The 27,870-nt window shown below is 43.7% G+C and overlaps 1 protein-coding gene and 1 pseudogene across 7 annotated transcripts in view; both read right to left on the bottom strand.

The window, feature by feature from the left end:
- ENTPD6 (ectonucleoside triphosphate diphosphohydrolase 6) overlaps positions 1-22,788 on the bottom strand; it is a 45,830-nt gene extending 23,042 nt beyond the window's left edge. For 3 of the 7 annotated variants that reach the window (XR_005376769.1, XM_038570221.1, XM_038570222.1), the window contains exons 1-4: positions 22,610-22,787; positions 6,059-6,379; positions 4,151-4,227; positions 828-971 (exon numbers count right to left, since the gene is read on the bottom strand). Coding sequence is in view for 4 of the 7 variants with exons in the window: in XM_038570221.1 (XP_038426149.1) it covers positions 828-971; positions 4,151-4,227; positions 6,059-6,350 (513 nt within the window). In the remaining 3 variants the exon portion in view is untranslated. Of the gene's footprint in view, positions 1-827; positions 972-4,150; positions 4,228-6,058; positions 6,380-22,609 lie in introns of all 7 variants that reach the window. The other 4 variants (XM_038570224.1, XM_038570223.1, XM_038570225.1 and 1 more) reach the window with 4 other exon arrangements.
- Positions 22,789-27,333: 4,545 nt separating this feature from the next.
- Positions 27,334-27,424, bottom strand: LOC119865472 (annotated as a pseudogene).
- Positions 27,425-27,870: the final 446 nt, after the last annotated feature.

The raw sequence follows: 27,870 nt of genomic DNA, 5'->3' as shown, positions 1-27,870 counted from the left end.
TGCTTTAGACTGGAGATGAGGCACTGGAAACCCCTCAAGGCAGAGCTCAGCCTGGGACCCAGGAAAACCTTGCAGCAGGGAGGTGAAAGCAGTGAGCAGCTGCCTCTGGGTGCCTTTGCTTCCCCATTTTGAGCAAGTACTGACACAAAGAACCTTTGGTATCTGCACATCTCAATCGCACTATGGCCCACGCTCTGACCTGAGCATGTAAGGGTAACTCTCACAAGGGATCCTGATCAATATGCAACAATACATCATTTAGCGGCTGCATAGTTTAAAAACAGTGCAGAGCATGAGAGGGACCGTGTTTTTGAAAGCAGTTTCCCTCATTTGCCTGACAGTAAGAACTATCCAGGCACCTGTAAGAAATAGAACCCTTCTGCAGGGCTGCCTGGTGTCAATCCCAGCCAGGTGAGGGCTAGACCTGGGCAGAAGAAGGGCAAAGGCCTCCTCAGTAGTTATATTTGTGCATCAGAGCAAAAGAAGAACCAGAAACCAAAAGAAGTTTCCATGAGAACACGGAGAGCTGGAGATGAGGCGGCAGGAACCTGGGCTTCCATGGCCCTCTATAAGCATCTAGTCTTTGCACCGAAGGAAGCCTTTCAAAAGGCTTCAGTGTATTCTTAAAACAAAGTTGCTGTTATTACACAACACCAGTTCGTTCTAGAAAACAGGAAGAGCTAAAGGTGCTGCTGTTAACATTCTGATGTATTTTCTTCTTCAGGAAGCTTCTACATAGCCTGTTGGACTGTTCAGACACTGGCTGAATCTTTGGTGTTTTCAGGTATCAGAAGCTACCCACCCCAGGGGGAAACAGGTAAGATCACCTTTTGCAGTAACTTCTGAGCCTTTTCTCCTGGTAACAGACGTAAACCAGCTGTGGCCTTGAGGACCAAGGGGGTGGCCTTCCAGAAGTCAAAAGGAATGTCTTGTTTAGCAACATCCAGTAATTCCTGAATTCCTGAAGTGCTCTGTGAATATGGTAAAAGTAGGGTCTGTCAAAGTTCAGCATACAGGGTCACAAATGCTCTACCAACTCTTTTGGTTTTATCAACTTATAAATACATTTTCTTCTAATTTTCCAAATTGGCAGAAAATGAGTTAAGTGGTGCTGCGTGTTGGAGGGGCCCAGAGCCCAGGCTGGCACAGAGCACCCCTGGCTGTGGAGCATGGTGGGACACATAAGAAGAGTCCTGTTGATACAGTCAACAAAACTAAAAGACAACCTACAGAATGGGAGAAGATATTTGGAAATGACGTATCAGATAAAGGGCTAGTATCCAAGATCTATAAAGAACTTATTCAACTCAACACCAAAGAAACAAACAATCCAATCATGAAATGGGCAAAAGACATGAAGAGAAATCTCACAGAGGAAGACATAGACATGGCCAACACGCACATGAGAAAATGCTCTGCATCACTTGCCATCAGGGAAATACAAATCAAAACCAAATGAGATACCACCTCACACCAGTGAGAATGGGGAAAATTAACTAGGCAGGAAACCACAAATGTTGGAGAGGATGCGGAGAAAAGGGAACCCTCTTACATTGCTGGTGGGAATGTGAACTGGTGCAGCCACTCTGGAAAAGTGTGTGGAGGTTCCTCAAAGAGTTAAAAATAGACCTGCCCTACCACCCAGCAATTGCACTGTTGGGGATTTACCCCAAAGATACAGATGCAATGAAATGCCGGGACACCTGCACCCCGATGTTTCTAGCAGCAATGTCCACAATAGCCAAACTGTGGAAGGAGCCTCGGTGTCCTTGAAAGATGAATGGATAAAGAAGATGTGGTTTATGTATACAATGGAATATTCCTCAGCCATTAGAAATGACAAATACCCACCATTTGCTTCAACGTGGATGGAACTTGAGGGTATTATGCTGAGTGAAATGAGTCAATAGGAGAAGGACAAACATTATATGTTCTCATTCATTTGGGGAACATAAATAATAGCGAAAGGGAATATAAGGGAAGGGAGAAGAAATGGGTAGGAAATATCAGAAAGGGAGACAGAACATAAAGACTCCTAACTCTGGGAAACGAAGTAGGGGTGGTGGAAGGGGAGGAGGGCGGGGGGTGGGGGTGAATGGGTGACGGGGACTGAGGGGGGCACTTGACAGGATGAGCACTGGGTGTTATTCTGTATGTTGGCAAATTGAACCCCAATAAAAAATAAATTTATTATTAAAAAAGAGAAGAGTCCTGTTGTTCTACACTCTGGCAACCAGAACCCCACTGGTGACCTCAGACGAGCTGTGACTCCCCTGGACATCATGAATGAATTCTGGGGTTCCTCACGGTGAAAATCCCAGAGGAATCATTTATACCTGCCAGAACGCTTGGGATCCTAAAGCTGGCTAAGACCTGTGTGTCAGTGCAGAGGTGAGTAACAACTTTGGTAAAGATGAGCTGTGACTCCCCTGGACATCACCACCAGGTACAATGCTATGGGAACAATTTGGCAATGTCTGTCCAAGGAGAAAACATACATTTCTTTTACTCAGGAATCTCATTCTAAGAATTCATCTGAGATGGATGCCCTAGCATGTGTGGGTAATGAAGTTCATATAAGGTGACCAACTATAGCCTTTGCTATACCTTTAACAGTAAAACATTAGATATTATCTGAACATCCTTCAGGAGGGGACTGGTTCCATAAATTCAATGAACCCGCACACACTGCAATATCATTGCCAAAAAAAAAAAAAAAAAATCAAGGAGGCTCTTCACATTCTGATAATAATCTGTTATATTGTTGAGTGACAAAAGCCCAGTAACATAACAATGTGAATGCCACTCTATTATGTATATAAGATAAAGAGGTGGAAGACTAGATGCATTTGCTCACAGGTATGTCAACTAACCCTTGAAGGACACATAAGAAACTGGGGACCTCAGCCTTCTTTGGGGAGACTGAAACAGGAGGGGACTTCACACCATCTGCTTTGTGAAGCTGTGAAATATGTCCCACTTGAATGTGTACTGCCTACAAGTATAATTTAAAAAATCCTATGAATTTATTCTAAAGCTATCTAATTTACTCATGTGTTACCTTATAGTTACTCTAGCATCACTCATTTCAATTTTTCTTTTTTCTTTTTTTTTTTAAAGATTTTATTTATTCATGAGAGACACAAAAACAGAGGCAGAGATACAGGCAGAGGGAGGAGAAGCAACTCCATGCAAGAAATCCAATGTGGGACTTGATCCTGGGAATCCAGGATCATGCCCTGAGCCAAAGGCACATTCAACCACTGAGCCACCCACGCATCCCACGATTTTTGTTTCCAATTTGTTTTTTAACCAAGCCATAGGTAAGCAGGCCATGACTTCACTGTCTGAGATCAAGATGAACCTGTGGGCAAAAAAGATGTACTAGCTTTTTAAGATTTTATTTATTTGAGAGAGAGAGACAGCAGTGGGAGAATGAGAAGCAGACTCCCCACTGAGCAGGGAGCCCAAGGTGGGGCTTGATCCCAGTACCCTAGGATCATGACCTGAGCTGAAGGCAGATGCTTAACTGAGTCACCCAGGCACCCCGATGTATTGGCTTTTAAGACACGCTTGAATCAAAAGGAACTTATAGCTATATTACTACCTGGTCTGTTTGATCAGTGCCTTAGCAGAAATACTAATACAGGTGTCCTGTATTAGTGCAGCTGTAAGCTTTAAGGACTTGAGAAGTATAAAAGCTACAAACTTATGAAAATCATTATTTGACAGTTTAAGTAAATTACTTTTACACTTATTTGGTTTTGTGGATTTTCCATAATACATTTTTAACTTCAATTTTTTTGTTTTAGTCACTTTTGTCATCTTCAATTGGAGGAACTGAAACAAAAACAGGTTCAACTCTCAAATATTGCTTTTTGCCACTTTGTAGCCTTTGTGCTTTGAATGGCACTGAGACTTCTGGGTGGCATGCCTGGTGTAGAGACAGCAGTCAGTGCCTCATGCACTGTACCAGTTTCCCTCATGTGACCACCCTAAATAGCAGGAAATGTCCCAGAGCAGCACCATCAGAGATGTTTTCCTCTGTGAAGAAGGCCTACGTACTCAAGAGAAAGGGAGTTGGCTTTAACAAACTGCACAGTTGGAAGACAAATCTGAAGAACACAAAGACATGAGACAAAATTATTACCTTTTCAACATCATCAGCATAAGCAGAAAGACCTGGCTTCAGTGCTTTGAAGGTCTCATGGGTCAAAGTGGGAGTTTCTAAGGAGAAAACATGTTTAAAAAAAAAGTACAGCTATGAACATATACATGAATATGTGAATAAATGCAATTATGGTTAGACCCTTTTGAAAGGCAGACATCTGAAATCAGACCAATCCTAGCATGACTGGAATGCTGCCTCTTTAGCTCAAATAAACACGATGAGTGTTCTACCCGATGCTTTTGTCAGAACTGTTAAAAAAAAAAAAAAAAAAAACTTTACTGAGCTATGATTTACATACAAAATTATAGCCATCTAAACTGCTAAATTTTAACATGGTTAATTCTCATTAAATCAACAGAGGAGCAGGGTAGATGATCCAAACCACAAATATAAAAGTTATTTCTCTATCCTGGGATGGACATAGTATATGTTCTAAAGAACATGTATTTTTCTCTTCTTTTTTTAAAGAAGTGTCTTAAGTTATGAGGGGCCTGAATCCATGTGCATACAGCACGGGAGTGTTCAGAGGCACACTGGTGGCCAAGGGATGCTGACCCAAATCTGGACATGAAGACCCAAGAGGAAAAATCAGGGACAGAACTTTTTGAAAGGACATTTCTTTGGAGATATAACATCAGAACACAGCTATTAAAGGATTACATGCTGACAAGTTGTCTTAAAAGCTTAAAAATCACTTTTGAAAGTAGGTAGGTCTGGCATATAAAAATTTAACTAGTGGGGGGATCCCTGGGTGGCTCAGTGGTTTAGCGCCTGCCTTTGGCCCAGGGCGTGATCCTGGAGTCCCGGGATCGAGTCCCACGTCGGGCTCCCAGCATGGAGCCTGCTTCTCCCTCCTCCTGTCTCTGCCTCTCTCTCTCTCTCTATGTCTATCATAAATAAATAAATAAATAAATAAATAAATAAATAAATAAATAAATAAATCTTTTAAAAAAAATTTAACTAGTGGACTGAGTTAAAAAATAAAGCAGATGAAAAGTAAATAAGACATGTATGACAGCTTAGGAGAGAGTGACTAACGGAATCTGTTGCACCAGCTCAGTGTCTACTCAAAAGGTATCGAGGGTCGACAAAGAACCAGCTGCGGCCAGTGGACCTACTGAGCAGTCGAGCGGGGGTGGGACACTCATGGCCAGAAGCCAGAGGATGACCCTCAAGGCTGTAGGGTACCAGGGGCCAGGAAAGGAGACCAAAAGGAGAAGGGACAACATACAAAGCAGGGCAGTGGCTGGATGTCTCCAGAGGAGCAGCTCAGGAGAGCATATACAAACTCCCTCCTCCCTCCTCCCTCCTGCCAGAAGTCTTGCCCCTACCTTCAGGTTATAATGAGGCTCAAGCTCCAGCTCCCCACTCACTGCTGAGGCCACTCTCATCTGTCAACCCCCCCTCTGACTGGACCCACTGGGCAGCACCACATCAGCCTAGGTCCCAGGTCCTTGCTAGTTCATGACTTTCCCAGACTCTGCCTCATACAAGCTTTAGTCGGGGCAACTTCCTGCCTTAAATTCTCCCAGTGCAGCTTCCGGCCTATGTTATGATCCCAGCCACCTGAATTGCTGCTGAATGCTGGGACAGGACAGGCCAGAACACCCTTGGGGATCTCAGCTGGCCTTAGGCAGTCACCAGACACTAGTGTGAGTAAGGACAGTCTGAGGCTCCTGAGATATTTAGATTCCTGGGCCCCAACCCAAGGCTGAGCCAGCCTCTCTGGGAACCTGCATTTTTGACAAGCTCCCAAGTAAGTCCAAGGCAGGTCACCCAGCCCACCCACTAAGAAACCACTGTCTATAAGTGGAAGAGACCCCAAGAGCTCTGCCATGAGCCAGGAGAACCAAGTAGTGAATGGCCAAGGCTTTCTGCCCAGCATACCTCCAGGCTGCCGGGTGAACTGGAAGATATGGACACGGGTGCCAGTGCTTCCTGCGTCAAACATGATGCCATAGAAAACCTCGTGACCACGTGCAGCTGTTCCTGGGAGGCTGTGAGCTTGCTGGCCCCTCCGGGCCCCCGAGGCCACCTCAGTGATGCTGAAGAAGGCCTGGGTGGCGGAGGCCCAGTGCCACTTGATGTAGGCAACATAGATGAACAGGCAAATGAACAGCCCCAGGGGGTACGCCACCTTTGTCATCTTCAGGTTCCCATTATTTGGTATTTTTCTCATTTCTCTGTCTGCTGAGGACTGTGTCGCAGCTGTTGGTGGAAAGGGAGGAGGAGCAGGAAAAACATGTCAGGCTATAAGCTTCTGGGGCAAGTCAGAAGTCCCTGTGCTCAGGGATAAAACATTCAGCCAGAAACAGGTCTGGATGTTCTCCCTGGAATCAGAAGGTTCATTTGATCCTCAAAATGCTTCCAGAAGGTTTGAGCCCATTTTACAGAAAAGAGCAGGAAACGGGGTTTACAAAGAGTAGATAACTTGTTTGAGGTGTTAAGTCCTCGAGGGGCTGACCTGGGGCACAGACCCACAACCAAGGCCTGAGCCTGGTCCCCTACAAGTGGTGTTACAGACAAGCTGCTTTGGGACTTGTTGCCACTTTAAAAAGCCACATCTAAATGCTGTCCCCAAATCTTTTAAGGTACAAGAACACATGTCCAATCCACTCTTTCAATTCTTGCTTTCTCTTCTATGACAGGTATTCACTTCCTAAAAGGCTTCAAGTTTCATCCCTTGGAGACGACAGAGAGCCCAGCCACGTCTGAGAAACGCAGCTCATTTTCCTGGAAGTTTCACAGGAGATGTCTTTTTTCTCTCATGTAGCATACTCTGCCAAGGAGGAAACGATGCCTGTATGCTTTCCAAGTCTATGAAAATCCTACCCGAGTAGCAAAAGAACTAACTCAGCACCACTAACTTTGATTCAATGCCCCCCACACCCCCAAAAGAAAACATTCATTCAAGCTTTCTTAGCAGCCTCTGGAACCATGCTGGAACCTGAGGCTTCAAAGGACAAGAAGCAGGGTACTTGATACTCAGGGATCCCCTATTCTTGGGGAAAGTCCATCTGTTTGTCCATCCCTCACTCTGTCAGTTATGGTAAGTGGAGTGGATACTCCTAGAATAAGGAGACAGGAAAGTGCCAGGTTGAAAGCAGGACATGTTACAGACCAATATCCCTAACGAACATGGATGTAAAAATCTCACTAAGATACTAGCCAATAGGATTTGGCTACAACATTTAAAGGATTATTCACCCCAACCAAATAGGATTTACTCCTGGGCTGCAAGGGTAGTTCAACATCTGAAAATCAATCAATGTGATACACCATGTTAATAAAAGAAAGGACAAGAACCACATGATCCTCTTAATAGATGCAGAAAAAGCATTTAACAAAATACAGCATCCTTTATTGATGAAAACTCTCCACAGTGCAGGGGTAGAGGGAACATATCTCAATAACATAAAAGCCATCTATGAAAAGCCCACAATGATCATTCTCAAGGGGGAAAAACTGAGCTTTTCCCCTAAGGTCAGGAATATGACAGGGATGTCCACTCCTACCACTTGTGTTCAATATAGTACTAGAAGCCCTAGCCTCAGCAATCAGACAACAAAAAGAAATAAAAGGCATCTAAACAGCCAAAGAAGTCAAACTCTCACTCTTGCAAATGACATGATATTCTATGTGGAAAATCCAAAAGATCCAATCCAAAATTGCTAGAACTCAGAGAGTAATTCAGCAAAGTGACAGGATATAAAATCAATGGACAGAAGTCAGTTGCATTTCTATACACTAACAATGAGACAGAAGAAAGAGAAATTAAGGAATTAATCCCATTTAAAATTGCACCAAAAACCATAAGATATCTGGAAATAAACATAATGAAAGTAGTAAAGGATCTGTACTCTGAAAACTATAGAACACTTATGAAAGAAATTGAGGAAGACATAAAGAAATGGAAAAACATTCCAATCCATATTGGAAGAAAGAATATTGTGAAAATGTCTATACTACCCAGGCAATTTACAAGTTCAATGCAATCCCTATAAAAATACCATCAACATTTTCACAGAGCTGGAACAAATAATTCTAAAATTTGTATGGAACCAGAAAATATCCTGAATAGCCAGAGAAATGTTTAAAAAGAAAACCAGGGCTGGAGGCATCACAATGCCAGATTTCAAGCTGTATTACAGAGCTGAGATCATCAAGACAGTGTAGTACTGGCACAAAAAAAACAGACACGCAGATCACTGGAACATAAGAGAGACCCAGAAATGGACCCTCAACTCTGGTCAACTAATCTTTGACAAAACAAGAAAGAATATCCACTGGAAAAAAGACAGTCTCTTCAATAAATGGCGCTGGGAAAATTGGACAGACACATGTAAAAAGAATGAAACTGGACCACTCTCTTACACCATACACAAAGATAAACTCAAAATGGATGAAAGATCTAAATGTGAGACAAGAATCCATCAGAATCATAGAGGAGAACACAGGCAGCAACCTTTTTGACCTCAGCTAGACATGTCTCTAATGGCAAGGAAAACAAAAGCAAAAATGAACTGTTGGGACTTAATCAAGATAAAAAGTTTCTGCACAGCAAAGCAAACAGTAGACAAATCAAAAGACAACTACAGAATGGGAGAAGATATTTGCAAATGACATCAGATGAAGGGCTAGTATCCAAGATCTATAAAGAACTTATCAAACTCAATACCCAAATAATAACTAATCCAGTCAAGAAGTGGGCAGAAGACATGAACAGACATTTCTCCAAAGGACATACAGATAGCCAAGAGACACATGAAAAAATATTACACATCACTCGGCATCAGGGAAATACAAATCAAAGCCCCAATGAGATCCCACCAGTGAGAACTGCTAAAATTAACAACTCAGGAAACAACAGATGAGATGTTGGCAAGAATATGGAGAAACAGGAACCCTCTTAACACTGTTGGTGGGAATGCAAGGTGGTACAGCTACTCTGGAAAACAGTATAGAGGTTCCTCAAAAAGTTGAAAATAGAGCTACCAGGCAGCCCCAGTGGCACAGCGGTTTAGCGCCCCCTGCAGTCCAGGGTGTGATCCTGGAGGCTGGCGATTGAGTCCCACGTCGGGCTCCCTGTATGGAGCCTGCTTCTCCCTCTGCCTGTGTCTCTGCCTCCCTCTGTCTCTTTCTGTGTCTCTCATGAATAAATTAATAAAATCTTAAAAAAGAAAAAAAAAAAAAAGAAAGAAAGAAAAAGAAAATAGAGCTACCCTATGACCCAGTAATTGCACTACTAGGTATTTACCCCAAAGGTACAAACACAGTGATTTGAAGGGGCACCTGCACCCTAATGTTTCTAGCAGCAATGTCCACAATAGCCAAACCATGGAGGGAGCCCAGATGTCCACATGAATGGCTAAAGAAGATGTGGTACATATATGTGTATGTATGTATATGTACATACACACATGCACACACACATATACATACATGCGCACAATGGAATGTTACTCAGCCATCAAAAAAATGAGATCATTTGCAATGACATGGATGGAACTAGAGGGTATCATGTTAAGCGAAATAAGAAAGACAACTGTCATATGATTTCACTCATGGGTGGAATTTAAGAAACAAAACAGAGGAACTTAGAGGAAGAGAGGAAAAAATAAAACAGGATGAAATCAGAGAGGGAGACAAATCATAGAAGACTCTTAATGACAGGAAACAAGCTGAGGGTTGCTGGAAGGATGCGGTAACTGGGTGATGGGCATTAAGGAGGGCACATGATGTAATGAGCACTGGGTGTTACATGCAACTGATGAATCACTTAACTCTACCCCTGAAACTAATAATACATTATATGTTAATTAATTGAATAAAATAAAATAAAATAAAATAAATAAAATAAAATAAAATAAAATAAAATAAAAAGCAGGGCAGGGGTTCGTGCTCTGCCCACAGCAGCATGTGACCACAGGCAAGTTAACCTTCACAGGGGGCTAGTCTCCTCATCTGTAAGGTTGAAAGCCACCATGTGACAGTGTTTGGAGATATAACGAGATGTGTCACGTGCCCAGAAGAGGACACACAGAACAATATACTGAATGCTGGCTTGACAGCAGGGCAGTGGGAAATAATATATCCCCTTGGAACCAGGGACAGCAATGGGCAGGAATGCTGGAAGATAGTGTGACTGCACTCTCTGTGGAGGGTCAGGGCTAGAAGTGCAGAGGTCACGCCTGTGGTGGTTCTTCATGTCAATCCCAAGGGCACCTGGGCGGAGGAGAAATGGAATGAAAGTAGCCCCTGGGGCAAGGGCAAGGGAGAAGAGAGTCCAGGCCTTCTGTGGCTGTTCCTTTCCAGGATCTAGCCCTGCAGCATATTTGGATGCTTTCAGACCTGACCAGCATTGCCCAAACCTTTGGCTGTCTCTGTGTTCCTACCTACGGGACAGGCCTCTCCAGTGGCCTACCCCTCGAACTAGGACAGGGGGTAGGACCAATCATCCCTCCCTGAGCATCTGCTATGCACAAGGCTGGGGGAATGGCTCTGCTGGCAAGACCATGCAGTAAGCTTCCTTCTGCACCTGCTCATACCAGACTTTGGGCCTTTCTTGGGTCTCACCGAACATAGTAGGGGCTTTCTACTGCTCTCAGGATCATGTCGTACCCCTGGCTGGGCCTAGCTCCTTAGCAGCCTCTATAGCTTTGTCACCTCTCTAGCCTTTGCTCACAGTGCTTTGAGAACCTAGTGTCTCCTTCCGTCCCTAGAACGCAGCTCCTCTCTGCCTCAGGCCCTTTGCACACACTGTTATCCATTCCCAGAATGTTCTTGCACCAACCAGGCCAAACTTGTCCCCTACCCAAGGCTCACCTGAAATGTTACTGTCCCCACCTTCCCCAACCACTCACAACTTGAACAGCTCCCAACCCCATTATGCTTTCTCTGTACTTCCTTCCCCCCTCTGACCTGGCATCTCTACAATCTCTAACAATGCCAGAGTTTGTGGGATTAATTCCTAAAGGTCCATGTCACCCTCTAGGCTATGAACTTCCAAAGGCAGAGACTTACCCTGTTTGTGCCACTGTAACTCAGTTGAGAACACGGGCCCTAATCTAGAAGGGTAGAGGATGCTCCTCTACCGCCGTCTACCTCCCATACTGTTTCCAGACACACAGAAAAGTCCCCATTTCAAATCCTTTAATGGAGAGGATGTCAGCAAGATGGTGGAATGGGGGGGGGGGGTTCCTTGTTACCCTATGGAAATGTTAAAAAAAATTAGGACTGGCTAAAATATTTTATGAATTCTGAAAAACAAAGACCTATAGATCTGTAAGCAAATACCTAACCAAGAAGTCACATTCAGAATGGTAGGAAGTTCTGTGGTGTTCATCTACCCTTGCCACACTCCTCCCTACACAGTACGGTCTAATGGCAGCAGCAGCCCAGTGTCCATCTCCTTCCATCAAACTGAAGGGAACAGGGCAACATCCTAACCTGTCTTGGGGCTGCCTGAAAGAGGTCTATTTTGCTTTACTTAGAACTCAGAGCTCAGATGGGGGAAAACTATGGAAGGCAGACTTTCTTGTGATAGAGTGTGACCACAGACCCACACATGCTTGGGGAAAAGGCTGGGGGTGTGTGTGAGGGAAGAAACAACAGAAGGAGCATGACTGAAACCGCTGGAAAAATTAAGGCATTTGAAAGCAGCTACTGGGTACCTGGGTGGCTCAGTGGGTTAAGCATCTGCCTTCAGCTCAGGTCATGATCCTGAGGTCCTGGGATCAAGTTCTGCATCGGGCTCCCTGGTCAGCAGGGAGTCTGCTTCTCTCCCCCCCTTGCTCCTCCCTCCTGCTCATGCTCTCTGTCAAATAAATAAAATCTTTAAAATAATAAAAGCAGCCATAATATACGGAGGGAATTGAAGCTAACACACATAGGCCCATACAACACATGTTCAGGAAAAATCCTGAGAAGATCTTAAGCCTTTGCCTTGGGCTGACTCCAAGGCTCAGATATACCCCGCTAAGTCTGCAAATACTGGGAGAGGTGGCTGTTTTCTCAAATGCTCAATTTTTCAATGACAAAGAGGATCACCAGGCATATAAAGAAACAGAAAAAGATGGCCTATTCAAAGGGAAGAAAAGGTGGCAGAAACTGTCCTGGAAGAAACACAGGCATTGGATGTACCAGATGAAGACTTAAAACAAATGTCTTATGTATGCTGAAAGAGCTAAAGAAAACACAAAATTGAAAGAAATTAGGAAATGATATAGGACAACAAAATAAGAATATCAATGAAGACATTAAAATTGTAAAAAGGAACCAAACAAATTGTGGGGCTTAAAAGTACAGTAACTGTATTGAAAAATTCATGAGAGGAGTTTAACAGCAAATCTGTGCAGAAGAATGAGTGAGCTTGAATATGTCATTAAAATTACTGAGTCAGGGGCATCTGGGTGGCTCAGTTGGTTAAGTGTCTGTCTTCGGCTCAGGTCATGATCTCAGGGTCCTAGGATTAAGCCCCACATCAGGCTCCTGCTCAGCACAGAGCTTGCTTCTCCCTCTCCCTCTACTTGTTGCTCCCCCTGCTTGTGCAGGGAGTAAAAGACATAAGCGAACAGAGCCCAAGGGATTTATGCCACACCATAAGGGACCAACAGGCACATTATAGGAGTCTCAGAAGAGAAGAGAAACAGAAATAATGGTTGAACTCCAAAAAAGGTAACCCCAGAGACTCATGCTGAGAAACATTATAATCAAATTGGTGAAAGCCGGGGGGGGGGGGGGGGGGGGGGGGGGGGGGGGGGGGGGGGCCGCTGGGGGGAGGAGAGAATCTTGAAAGCAGCTAGAGAAATGTACAAAGGATCTTTAATAAGATTACCAACTTATTTCTCAGCAGAAATTTTGGAGACCAGAAAGCAGTGGAATTATATATTCAAATTGCTGAAAGAAAAAAAAAATCTGTCATCTGAGAATTTTGTATTCAATAAATCTGTCCTTCAAAAATGAAGGTGAAATTAAGGCATTCCCAGATAAATAAAAGCTGAGGGTGTTCATTACCAAGAGACCTGCCCTATAACAAATGGTAAAGGCTGAAATGAAAGGATGCAGGACAGTAACTGAAAGCCATGAGAAAACATAAAGATCTCCAGTAAAGTTAAATACATGAACAAATACAAGAACCAGTACTACTATACATTTGGTTTGTAACTCCACTTTTTATTTTCTTCGAGATTTAAAAGACAAATGCTGTGACATCAAAAACATAAATTAGGGAGACCATACAGATATATAGGAACAGTTATCATATGCAATTTGAGTTAAGCTGGGATAACATTTAGAATAGACTGTAATAATTTTAGGATATTATAGGGGATCCCTGGGTGGTGCAGCGGTTTAGTGCCTGCCTTTGGCCCAGGGCGCGATCCTGGAGAGCCGGGATCGGGTCCCACATCAAGCTCCCAGTGCATGGAGCCTGCTTCTCCCTCTGCCTGTGTCTCTGCCTCTCTCTCTCTCTCTCTCTCTCTCTGTGTGACTATCATAAATAAAAAAATTTAAAAATATATAAAAAAAAGGATATTATAGGTAACATCTGTTGTAACCACAAAGAAAAAACTTAGAAATATATACAAAAGGAAATGAGAAGGGAATCAATACTATCCCTACGAAAAAAAACAAATACAAAGGAAGGCAATAATGGAGGAAATGAAGGACAAAAAGGGCTAAGACACATAGTGTAAATCTTTCGCCTTAAAAAAAATAAAAATAAAAATAAATAAATCTTTCGCCTTTTACTAAAGATTTCCGTGGAGAGGAAAAAGGGCTAAGACATACACAAAATAAAATGGCAAAAGTAGTCTTTTCTTGTTAATACTTAAATGTAAAAGGATGAAACTCCCCAACCAGGATACAGAGAGTAGCTGAATGGATTAAAAAACAAGATCCAACCATATGCCTCTACAAGAGACCTGAGATCTAAGGGCCCATAGAGACTTATAGTAAAAGAATGAAAAAAGATTCCATGAAAAGAGTAACCAAAAGAGAGCAGAATGGTTATACTAACATCACACAAAACAGAGCCTATGTCAAAAACTATCACAAAAAATAAAGACACTGTATAATGATAAAAGGGTTGTTACCAGTAAAATATAACTATAAACATATACACCAGAGGTCCTAAATATATGAAGCAAACAGTACTGAAAGGAGAAATAGACAGTTGTGCAATAAAAGTAGGAGAACTCAATATCCTGCTTTCAATAAAGGATAGAAAAATCAGACAGAAATGAATAAGGCAATAAGAGACTTGAACAGTATAAAGACCAAGAGGGCCTGACAGGCACATACTGACCACCCAACAACAGCAGAATACACGATCCTCTCAAATGCACATGGAACATCCTTCAGGATAGATGACATAACAGGCAACACACTATGTCTCAATATGTTTTAAAAGATCACAATCAAAGTGTATTTTCTGACCACGATGGAATAAAACTAGAAGTCAACAAGAGAAGGAAAGCTGGAAAATTCCCAAACATATGGAAACTAAAAACCACACTCTTTAACAACCAATCGGTCATAAAAGGAATCAAAAGGGAAATCAGAAAATATCTTGTGACAAGTGAAAATGAAAATACAACATATCAAAACTTATGGAATGCAGTGAAAGCAGTACCAATAGGGAATATTATACCTGTAAATGATTACATTAAAATAGAAATTTCAGGATGCCTGGGTGGCTCAGGGGTTGAGCGTCTGCCTTCGGCACAGGGTGTGATCCTGGAGTCCCGGGACTGAGTCCCACAAGGGGCACCCTGCATGGAGCCTGCTTCTCTCTCTGCCTATGTATCTGCCTCTCTCTGTGTGTCTCTCATGAATAAATAAATAAAATCTTAAAAAAAAAAAAAAGAAATTTCAAACCAACAACCTAACTGTGCACCTTAAGGAACTAGAAAAAGAACAAATGATTTATTTATGCTAAAAAATGTTAAATTTTTATTTACTTATTTTTTTTAAAGTAGGCTCCATGCCCAGCATGGAGCCCAAAATGGGGCTTGAACTCACAACCCTGATATCAAGACCTGAGTGGAGTTCAAAAGTTGGATGCTTAACTGAGCCACTCAGACATCCCGAAAAAGAACAAATTAAACACAAAGCTAGAAGAAAGGAAACAATAAAAATTAAAGCAGGATAAATAGAAGATAGAAAAATAGAGAAAAGTCCATGAAACTAAGAGTTGTTTCTTTGAAAAGATCACCATAACTGAAACATTTAGCTACACTACGAAATAAAGAGAGACGATTCAAATTTAACTAAAATCAGAAATGAAAAGACTGAACATTACTACTGATTTTATAGAATGAGAGTATTATAACAGTTGTAAACCAATAAACTGGATAACCTAGATGAAATCAACAAATTCCTAGAAACACACAACCTACGAAGAGGAATTATGAAGAAATAAAAAAAAAATCTAAAGATCTATAACTAGTAAGGAGGCTAAATCAGTAATCAAAAATCTCCCAACAAAGAAAAGCCCTGGACCAAATGAATACTGATTTGTTGGTCACTACTGATTTTACCAAACATTTGAAGAATTCCAAAATCTTCCCAAAAAATGAAAAGGACCACTTCTTAACTCATTCTATGAGGTCAGCATTACCCTAAAACCAAAGCCAGACAAAGACACTAAAAGAAAATACAAAAAATAAATAAATAAATAAATAAATAAATAAATAAATAAATAAATAAATAAATGAAAATACAGACCATTATTCCTTATGAATAGTGATGCAAGATGAAAAGTAATTTATCCTTGACAAATAGCAGCAAACTGAATTCAATAGCAAAGGGCCCAAGTGGGGTTTATTCCTGGAATGCAAGGATGGTTCAAGATTTGAAAACCCATCAAAGCAAATATATCACATTAACATAATAAAGGAGACACCTGGGTGGCTCAGTAGATTAAGCATCCCAACTCTTGATTTCAGCTCAGATCATGATCTTGGGGTCATGAAATCCCACCCTGCATCAGACTCTGCACTTAGCATGGAGTCTGCCTGTCCCTCTCCCTCTGCTCCTCCCCCTGCTCACACACACACACACACTCTCTCTCTAAAGAAAATAAGTCAAAAAAAATAATAAAATCTTAAAAAAATGCCAGAATACAGGGGGAAAATCCATATGATCATTTCAGTTGATGCAGGAAAAACATTTAATAAAATCCAATACCATTTATTTATTTATTTATTTATTTATTTATTTATTTATGATAGTCGCAGAGAGAGAGAGAGGCAGAGACACAGGCAGAGGGAGAAGCAGGCTCCATGCAGGGAGCCTGATGTGGGACTCGATCCCGGGTCTCCAGGATCATGCCCTGGGCCAAAGGCAGGCACCAAACCGCTGCGCCACCCAGGGATCCCAAATCCAATACCTTTTCATTATGAAAACAACAAACAGGATAGAAGGAAACTACCTCAACATAATAAAGGCCATATATGCAAATCCAATAGCTAACATCATACTCAATGGAAAGACTGAAAACTTTTACTTTAAAATCAGGAACAAGAAGGATGTCTGTTTCCAACACTTCCATTCAACACAGTTTTGGAAGTTCTAGGGAGACCAATTAGGAAAGAAAAGAAATAAAAGGCATCCAAACTGGGAAGGAAGAAGTAAACTTATCCATTCATTGATCACATGATCTTCCATGCAGAAAACCCTACAGATTCCATTGGAAAGGAAAATAACTGTTAGCACAAATAAATTCAATAAGGTTACAGGATACAATATCGACACACAAAAATCAGTCGTTTCTATCCATTATAATCAACAATTTGAAAAAGAAATTAAGAAAACAATTCTATTTACAATTACATCAAAAAGAATAAAATACGTAAGAATAGAGTTAACCAAGGAGGTGAAAGATTTATACCCTGAACACTACAAAACATAGCTGAGAGAAAATTAAGTGTCAGATAAATGGAAAGATATCATCTGTTCATGGACTGGAAAATTTAATACTGATAAAGGCAGCAATACTTCTATAGTGGTCCCCAGATTCAATGCAATTCCTATCAAAATCCAAACAACCTTTTTTTTTATTTGCAGAGACAGGGAAAAAAAAAAACAAAAAAACAACCTAAAATTCATAAGGAATCTCAAGGGACCACAAGTTACAAATCAATCTTGAAAAAGAACAAAGTTAGAGGCCTTATACTTCCTGAGTTCAAAACATATTATAAAGCTACAACTTGTGGTACTGGTATACAGACACAAAGACCAATGGAACAGAACAGAGAGCCCAGAAATAAACCTTCACGTACATGGTAAAATGATCTTTGACAAGAGTACCAAGACTGTTCATGAGGGAAAGGGCAGTCTCTTTAACAAATACTCCTGGGAAAACTGGATATCCATTTACAAAAGACTGAAGTTGAATCCTTATCTTACACCATATACAGAAATTAACCCCAAATCAATCCAAAATGGATCAAAAACCTAACTAAAAAAACCTGAAACTATAAAACTCCTAGAAGAAAATACAGTAGAAAAGCTTTGTGACATTAAATTTGGCAATGAAAAAAAAAAAAAAAATTTGGCAATGATTTTTTGGATGAGTACCAGAAGCAAGAACAGGACAAGAAAAGTGAAAACAGAAAAATGGGACAAAAAAATTAAAAACTTTATACATCAATGGACACGAACCACAGAAAGAAAAAAGGCAACACAGGATGGGAGGACATATTTGCAAATCTTATCTGATCAGGGATTAATATCTGGAATACAGAGAACTTAAACTCAACAAACAAAAGAAACCAAACAACCTAATTCACAAGTGAGCAAAGCATCTGGATACACACCTCTTTAAAAATATACAAATGGACAAGAAGCAATATAAAAAGATGCTCAACAGCACTCATCATTAGATGTGTAAAACCACAAGACACCTGGGTGGCTCAGTGGTTGAGTTTCTGCCTTCGGCTCAGGGTGTGAATCCCAGAGTCCCAGCATCAAGCTCCCTATAGGGAACCTGCTTCTCCCTCTGCCTATGTCTTTGCCTCTCTCTCTGCATCTCTCATGGATAAATAAAATCTTTTAAAAAAATGTGCAAAACCACAATGACGTATCATCTCACACCCATTAGGATAGCCACTATATTAAAAAAAACAACAACAACAAAAATAACAAGTGTTGGAAAGGATGTGGAGAAATTAGAACCTCTGTGGGATTATAAAACAGTTGTAGAATAGTATGGAGGTTCCTCAAAAACTAAAAATAGAATCACCATATTGATCCAACAGTCTCATTTCTGGGTATATATCAGAAAAAGAATTGAAAGCAGGGTCTTGAAGAGATACTTGCATACCCAGGTTCACTGCCACATTATTCATAATAGCCAAGAGACAGAAATAGCCCAAAAGTCCATTGATAGATAATGAATAAAGAAAATGTGGTGTACACACACAATGGATTTTTAGTCTTAAAAAGGAAGGAAACTGACACATGCTACAACATGGATGAACCTGAAGATACTATGCTAAATGAAATAAGCCAGTCACAACTCAATAAATATTCACCTTATATGAATTACCTAGGGTAGTCAAATCCACAGTGACAGAGAGAATAGTAGTTCCAGGGGTTGGGGTAAGACACGGAATGAAGAGCATTAATGAAGAATGAAGAGTTTAATGAGCGCAGAGATTCAGTTTTGGAAGATCTGAAAAAGTTCTGGAGATGGAGGAGTGTGATGGTATGACAATGTGAATATAATGAATGCCACTGAACTGTATATTTGAAATGGTAATTTTTATGTTATGTATATTTTATCACAAGAAAAAAATTCTTTAATGGCTCTGAGGCCAGGTAGGTAACATAAATAAGTTCTGTGGGCACAGGACTAAAGGCAGTGTTGGGGGAGAAGGAGAAGGATGAAGCCCGCTCATCACATCAAAGGTTTCAAAGTTTCAGTCCTGTCTCACTCTCTTGACAACAGCAACAGATCATGCTTTACTGAGATTCCTTCTGCTTTAAATATATATATATATATTTTTAAAGATCGTGTTCTGCTGGTTCTTTCTTCATACCGCTATAAAATCTACCCAAGATACTTACTGCCACTCTGAACCCTGGCAACTAAAGGCTTCTCTCCTGGGTTCTTTGGTGCTCTACAAACTTCTACTCCCTGAGTAAGCAGTATGTGGAGTTATTTATTTGAGCCTTCCCTCTAGTTAGTTTAGCAGGGGCCAGCTCCATCATCCTGGGTCTTCCAACCCCAACACAAGGCCAGAGCCCAGCAGCCATTCAGTCAATAGTTGCTGTTAAAGGAGGCTAGCTGATGGCTTAGCAACTCACTTGTAGTCGGGGAAAGATGGAACCATCAACAATGCTTCAGGATCCAGATGATGGCCACCAACAGAAGTAGGCATTTGGGAAGGGGCAATTTGGGCAGGAGACAATAATGACCAGGTTTTCAGCATGTTAAGTTTGAAATGACAGCAGGACATTTGGTCAGAAATGGAGCTGACCCTTGTGAGATAGCAGGTTTGGGGTTGGGACCTGGGAAATTGGGCACGAAGGGGTATTAGCTAAGGTCAGGAGTGAAGAAATCAAGGACAGAGAGAAGACCCAGGAACGAGCAGAGTCTGAGATGTAACCTGGGGAATGCTCAATCCTAGGCATCTAGCACTCACTCTAGAACTAGTCCTCTCATAGGCCTCCTTTCATTAGGTTACTGTATCCCAGAGTTTTCCATCGCTAAGAGATCATTAAACAAAAAGGTATTTATAGACAATGTTTGAAAGCAGCTATTTCTAAGGATGAACAATGAGAACACAAAAGTAATACTAACATCTTACAACTCTGACAGCGTAAGATGTTTCTTACAATTCTGACAGTGTAAGATGTTAAGACCCTTCTTTTTTTCTTTCTTTTTTTTTTTTGCTTGCTTTCCTGTTCCTTGCAACCAGTGGGCCAGTGCAGCACAGTTGTTAAGACCCTTTTACATAATCAACTTTTGTCTTGTTCAATGTTAGTTTAAGAACCATGACCTACATGATCAGATTAACAGGTGATATACCAAATTTTGAGGCAAAGGTTGCTTTTTATTAAACTAAAAAAATTATCCTTTACATAAGCTATATCCTGTTAGCAGAGGCTTACAAGGCTGGCACTTATACCACACAACAGGCAACAACTTATTATCATACAACAGTGCCAAGGCCCAGGAATATTTGAAAACAGACTTGTCTGTAATCACACAGCTGGCATGTGGTAAGGTACAGACAAGACTTTCTGGCTTCTGTCTCCACATCAAATGTGCTCCATCACTTCACTTTCTCTATTAATGTTAAGACTACTTCAGACAACCAAAAAAATACATGAAGTTACATGCCTATAATCGTTACAGTTATAGACCAACAAGCTCAGCATAACATAAACAGTCCAAACAGAAAATAACATTTAGGGAGCACAGAGCCAGGAACAACCTGGCTCCATGACCTGGAGGCCCAAACCTAAAGGCCAGTTTCACCTACTAAGACTATAAGATAATTTACGAAGGGGCAAATCGCATTTCCATGGGCACCACTAACACCACAGTCTAAATATGTCGATCAGGTCCTCCCTAGAGGTCCACTCAGGACCTGAATTGTTATTCAGTTTGATTTTTGTCCTTTAAAGAGAGAGAGTCTAGAACAAGGCTATCAGGCAGGGAATAGGGAGTAGGCTGGGGCACAAAGGTCAACAGAGGTTTGGCTTGGTAAGCCTTGCTCCCAGCTAGCTTTCTAGGAGCTGGGGAAGGTAGGTGGCTCTTGGAACATAAGCTCTATCTGATTTGGATCAGTGGCTAATCTGTTGGCCAGTTTCTTCAAGGTTTTCAGTTAAGTACATAAAAGAGCCATATATGCAAAATGACCACCACATATGCTAAAAACCTATCCAAAATTAAACATTAACAAACCACTACTTACTCTCCTGGTAGGTTTAAATGGGCTTTTATCTCTTTCTCCGGGGGGGGGGGGGGGGGGGGGGGGAGAAAGGATACATACATGAGTCAGCCCAGTTAACACCACCAGTTGTTTCCTTTTCACAAGACAGAGTGGGCGGGGAAGCTCTTGCAGATCTCTTTACATGGCTGTCCCCCTCTGGTTTTTCATGTGAGGTTCCACAAGGGAGAGACATCATATTAGACAACTGATGCTTATGAGGGCAGGGGGAGTGGGACAGAAAACAATTCCTGGATTTATACTACTATGCTCCCCGCCCCCAACCTTGTTCATGTATTGGTAGGGTCAACAGAACAACCTCCCCAGGACAAACCCTCATCCCCCATCCATCATGGCTCTTGCAGTGGGTCAGAAAGCCCTTGTAATCACAGTTGCTATTCACCCGTCCGAAGGAACCTAAAGTTTCAGATTCCCTCACTGAGGGGCTATGGGCTATGACCTACACAGGATCCTGAAGGATGGAAGATGTGGGGCTTGGTATGCATGATCCTGGAATGTGTCTGGAAGGACAACTGGAGCTACCCTGAACTTCTGGGTGACTTACCTCTTTTGAGTGGATGCCCGGGATATGCGGGGCTGTGCCCGTCATGATCTACAAAAACAATCCAGGTTTTCTTCCAGCCTTTTTTTTTTTTTTAATTTTATTTATTTATTTATGATAGTCACACACAAAGAGAGAGAGAGAGAGGCAGAGACACAGGCAGAGGGAGAAGCAGGCTCCATGCACCGGGAGCCCGACGTGGGATTCGATTCCGGGTCTCCAGGATCGCGCCCTGGGCCAAAGGCAGGCGCCAAACCGCTGCGCCACCCAGGGGTCCCCTCTTCCAGCCTTTAAAACCATTCTATGGCTCCTAGCTGGACTTAAGATAAACTACCTTTCCCGCAAGGGCCCCCTGCTCATCTCTCCCTTCCCTTTTACTCTCTCGACTCTTCAGGGCTTTCTCCTGAAGGGCGTGGAGCCCAGCGTCCAGCTGTGTCCACTCAGGGCCCCTCCCTGGAGCACTGCTGGCGCCCACCTCGAGCGCCCCGTGCGCTCTCCTGGTCGCACAGCAATCCCAGAGCTTACTGTCCCTGCATGTGCTGCCCTGTCAGAGGACACGGTCTTGTCTTGTCCGCTACCCGGGCTCCCTCACTGGGCCGCCCGTCCTTTCCCTCCCGGACCTCGTGCAACCGGCCCCGCGCTGGGAACGGGTCGGCCAAGCCGAGGGGAGGAGCGCAGCAGCAGGTCAGCAGGGTCCCTGCGGCCCCCCACCGCCTCCAGGACACTCACGGGTCGGCACAGTCGGGTCCGGGACGACTGCAGGAGCCCGGACGGGACGGCAGGAACGACCCTGAGGCGCCTGCGGGCCCCGCTGCTGGAGACGGAGGAGCCGGCAGGTGGAAGGCTCCGCACCCCGCGGCCCCGACCCGCCGCACCCGAGCCCTCTCCCGCAGCGTACCCCGCCAGCCCCGCGCGCCCCCGGCCCGCCCTTACCCTGCAGTCCCCTCCGCCCCTCCGCGGAGGGAATTCCGTTTCCCGGGAGCCGGAGGGCGACCGAAGAACCTTCGCAGCTCCAGCTCGGGGCCGGCGCCACCACGGCCTCCGCCCACAGGCCGCCAGCCCGCGGATCCCCGAGCCTGGGCCCCGCCCACGTGCACGGCGCGTCCCGGGGAGGGCGGAGCCGGGCGTTGGGGCCCGCGCAGGCGCGGCGTGTGGGCGGGGCCTGGGGAGCCCCGGTGCGCAGGCGCGGCGTGTGGGCGGGGCCTGGGGAGCCCCGGTGCGCAGGCGCGGCGTGTGGGCGGGGCCTGGGGAGCCCCGGTGCGCAGGCGCGGCCGTGGTTTTCGCGCCGCTGGGTGGCGTGGTTTAGTGTCAGGGGGCGGCTGCTGGGGTCAGCTGGGCCTGAGGTCTTGGCCGGCGGGGCCGTCAGTGCCGCAGTGCGGCCCCGCCGGCTGCGTTCCGCTCCTGTCCCAGCTCTAGGGGTCCCTCTGCGCGGCAGAGCGTGCTGTGCTTACCCCCATGACCTCACCACCCGACCTTGAGCAGCCGTGAACTTCCCTGGGGTCCTTGCACACCTGGAGCACCCCCACTCCCCACAAGGTGGTAGTGATAGAAAATGCAACTACGGCAGAACAGGTGCGCGGCGAATCTCCTGTTCTCGACCCCCATTCTCCTAACTCTAACAGGAGATGCCGAGGTGGCCAGGTCCTGACTTGGGTCAGTCGTCCACGCAGGCCCCAGCTTACTGAAGGGTCCTGGGAGTGGGTCTTCCCAGATGTCCTCCACTCAGGCCCCGCGGCTGTGCCCCGGCGGGAGCTGCGTGCCCGCTGCCCTGCGGCTGGGCTGCCTGCGACCGTGGCCAGCGCTTGTGCCTCCTGTGGGGCGGCCTCGGACTCGCAGGCGGAGGAGGGGGGAGACCCTGGGGCGGTCCTCAGCCGGCCCCTGGGCCCCTGACCCACTCAGCGGGCTCCTGACCCACTCTCTGCTCCTGTCTGTGCTCAGGATGGTGGCACTTGTGAGAGTGAGTGGATGCTAACCAGAGTGGATACCAACCAGACGGGATGGAGGGACAACAGGCACATACCAGGAGTGGGCGCCCGGCAGGTGGTCACCGTGAGCACCTGGTCGGATGCTACCCTCCTTCACCGGGCCAAACCGCTGAAATTTGTTTTATACAGCAGTTTGCTCATGTGGTCCTTTGTTCCAGTTGCTCGCTATTATGAATAATGCTACAGGATCCTGGAGGACTATTATTGTGTGCATGTGTGGGTATATCTTATAGGAGAAATTCTTAGAATTTCTGTGGTAAAGGATGTGTCCCCTCAGCCCTTTTTCTTTTTTTTTTCAATATAAGTTTATTTTTCATTGGTGTTCAATTTGCCAACATATAGAATAACACCCAGTGCTCATCCCATCAAGTGCCCCCTCAGTGCCTGTCACCCAGTCACCCCCCCCACCTCCCCTTCCACCCCCCCTAATTCGTTTCCCAGGGTTAGGATTCTCTCTCTCATGTTCTGTCCCTTTTTCTTTAAATATTAGATACATGTGACTACACTGCTCCTTACACAATGCCCTAACTGACACATCCACAGTAATGTATAGGAGCGTGGTTTCCCCGTGTTTTCACCAGTGAGATCTTTACAAACCTTTGGATCTTTGCCAATTCAACTGTTCTAAGAATTCTCATATACAGTTTCAATTTACATTTATTCTAACATTTGAAATCTCTATTCGTGGAACTGTGGTGGCCTTGCTTCTGTCTTCCTCACTCAAAAATAACATCACCTTCACCATATTTCACTCCTAGAGTTTCTAGAATTTGTCAATTTTACTGACATGGACTTTTGCATATGCCATTCAGTGCTTGGAGAGCTCTTCCCCCAGGTTTTTCTTTAGACAACTGCTATTAAAAAAAAAAAAAAACTGCTATTGTTTGAATGTGTACTCCCCAAATTCATATGTTCATATCATACCCCTGAAGATGATAGTATTAGGAGGTGGGCCTTTGGGAGATGAATGTGATTAGTGCCCTTATAAAAGAGACCCCAGACAGTTCCTTGCCCCTTCTGTCACGTGCAGTCACAGTGAGAAGGCAGCCCTCTGAGGAAGCCAGCCCCTAGAAACAGAATCTGCCAGTGCCTTGATCTTAGCCTCCCAAGCCCCCAGAACTGTGGGAAATACATGTTTGCTATTTATAAACCACCCAGTTCATGGTATTTTTGTTATAACAGTCTGAATGGACTGAGACATGGCTTCTTACTCATCATTTAAGACTCAACTCAAATGTCATCTCTTCAATTTTATCTAGAGTAGTTCTTTTCTTTGTTTACTTCATAGTGCTTTTCAAACCCATCATTATTTATTTACTGATTTGTACATTGGTATATTCTTCATATCATACTGCAAGGTAAGTTCTATGAAAGCAAGGAAGTGTTTTGTCCTTATGGTTGTTGCATGGCCAGCCCCTAGCACTCTGCCTGGCATGTGGTAGGTAACTGCAGGAAACTCTATTGTTACTTTATTCCCTCAGCCCACTTCTATCTTCAGCTCTCTGGTGGTAGTGGAGAGCTCCCATAAATGCTGCCACCTCAAGTAGCTCTTTGCTCTCCTCTTATAGAGCTTGCTTTAGAACTTTGGCAGCCCTGAGAGCAGGCACAGCCGAAGTTCAGGCAAGTTACCCCTTAACTCATTGGGGTTGAATGCTTCAGCCCTCCATGCTTTATGGGAGTTGGATTGAGCATCAGTTGCCCACAGTGGTAACCAGTTCAGTCATGCCCAGCCCCTTGGGTGGACTATTCCTTCTTCCTGGGCCCCCTTTCCCAAATAAACTACTTACATCTAAACTCCTATCTCAGACTGCCTTTGGGGAAACCCAAGCCAAGACAATGCCCAATAAATATTTATTGAAGGAATGCAAAGGTTAATTACAGTGCTTTTGCAGTTCTCACTGGTCAGCTAAGAAGCAGCAGCTTAGTTCTGCAGGTGGAACATGATGGAAACCAATTGGCACCTAGTCTGGACATGCAGGAAATGGGACAGATACCAACAATATGGGCTATGGCAGAAAATGTGTGTAAGTGCTCTGACAGCAGGGAGGCATGACTGACTCTGCTTTTGGGAGGTGAGGAAGTTTTTAGAAGAGGTAGGTGAGTTACTCAGTTGCTCAGTTTACCCAATGTGACTAAGGACAGAGTAGAGGAAGCCCATTATATTTTGCAGATGTTTGCTCAGATTTGTCCATCTGCTCACATCAGTCCAGGAGGACAGCTGCAAATCTGTTTGATGAAACAGGATGACATGGACTCCACAGTGCCCTGGTAGCAGATGGTACAAGTGCCCTCCCTACCTGTATCCTTCAAGGTGCAATCAGTGGAAATTTTCCCCATGACAACTTTCTTTTGGCCCAAGCATGCCCAACAACTGGAAGTGCCAGGGAGCTAGCTAATGCTTTCCCTCGGCCAATGACAGGTGGGTACCCTAGATCCTTTGCCTCAAGTAGGACAACACTCTGGCAAGTTGTACAGTGGAATTGAGCCCCAGTTGCCCAAAGTGGTGACCCATATTGGCTTTCTTCCTTTCTCTGTCTTACTTTTCTGCTCTACTACTGTTTCCTGGGGTTACATACCAAGTAAACTACTTACACTCCTTTTTCAGAATTTGTCTTGGGGGGATTTGTTCTAAGACACCCATTGCTCATAGGTTTTGATATTTTGATAATAAAATATCTCAGTCATTTTTGATTCCATGAAGAATGTAACCACAAATTACTGCCTTCCCATTCAAATTATTTTTAAAAAATCTCCAGAAAAGTCAGCCCCTCTGCACTCACGGCTAGCCTTTCATTTTCCAAAATATAGACACACATGGAAGATGTGAGGGAAAACTTCCTCTGGCCTCAAGGAGGTTGGCTTTTATTATTTCTGGCGGCTACATTGGCCATTACAAGGTCTCCTTTGACTTCCTGATATATAGTCAACAGAGGCCACCTGCACCATAGTGACAATCTATGGGACCGCAAGAATGAGCCTATAACAAGGGTGAGTAGTGTTCTGGGGGATTGCATTAATTATCAGAGTAGAGGTGGACTGGTGTGGACTAATGGGTTTTCCTGTTTCTCTCCTTGAGTAGCTGTGTATTTGGTGTTCTCCCTTCCATGATATTTTTAATCATTAAATATGAAAGTACTCTTTATCAGATTAAGAAAACTTTCTTTCTTTTCTTTATTCAAGAGAGACACAGAGAGAGGCAGAGAGAGAGGCAGAGACAGGAGAAGCAGGCTCCATGCAAGGAGCCTGATGTGAGACTTGATCCCGGGACTCTGGGATCACGCCCTGGGCTGAAGGCAGATGCTTAACCACTGAGCCACCCAGGAGTCCCAAGAAAACTTTCTTTTAAGAGTTTTAAATTTGGTTTAAGAGTTTTAAAAAATCGTTAATGGATGTCAAATTTTATTTTGTGCATCTTATTAATCCACTGAGGCAATTATCTGAATTTTCTTCGTTATTTCGTAAACTTGGGAAGTCAAATTTTAAAGTTGAATCACTCCTGACTCCCAATAGAAAGCACGATTTTTTGTTTGCCTCAGAGGCAGAATTTAGTGATTCATCAGTTGCATGTAACACCCAGTGCTCATTGCACCAAGTGCCCTCCTTAACGCCCATCACCCAGTACCCCATCCCCTACCCACCTCCCCTCCAGCATCCCTCAGTTTGTTCCCTAGAGTTATGGTTTGCCTTCCTCTCAATTTTCAATTAGCAATAATCGCGCCTCAGATAAATCTCATTGGCTGTGATATTGCCACTGCGCAAAGCTCCTCCCTCTCAATTTTCATCTTGTTTTATTTTTCCTTTCCTTCCCTACGTTCATCTGTTTTGTTTCTTAAATTCCACCTATGAGTGAAATCATATATTTGTCTTTCTCTGACTTATTTTGCTTAGCATAATACCCTCTAGTTCCATCCATGACATTGCAAACGGCAAGATTTCGTTCTTTCTGATGGCTGAGTAATACTCTACTGTGTATATATTCCTCTTCCTCTTTATCCATTCATCTGTCGTTAGAAACCTGGGCTCTTTCCATATTTTGGCTACTTGTGGACATCGTTGCTCTGAATTCACATTTCTGAGAATGTGTTTGGTGTCTGTTTTTTTTTTTTTTTTTTTTTTTTTTTTATGATAGTCACAGAGAGAGAGAGAGGCAGAGACACAAGCAGAGGGAGAAGCAGGCTCCATGCCCCGGGAGCCCGACGTGGGATTCGA

The sequence above is a fragment of the Canis lupus genome, chromosome 23 (assembly GCF_011100685.1).
Source record: "Canis lupus familiaris isolate Mischka breed German Shepherd chromosome 23, alternate assembly UU_Cfam_GSD_1.0, whole genome shotgun sequence".
Classification (NCBI taxonomy): Eukaryota; Metazoa; Chordata; class Mammalia; order Carnivora; family Canidae; genus Canis; species Canis lupus.
The sequence above is the reverse complement of the archived record's forward strand: the minus strand, read 5'-3'. Positions and strand labels throughout refer to the sequence as shown.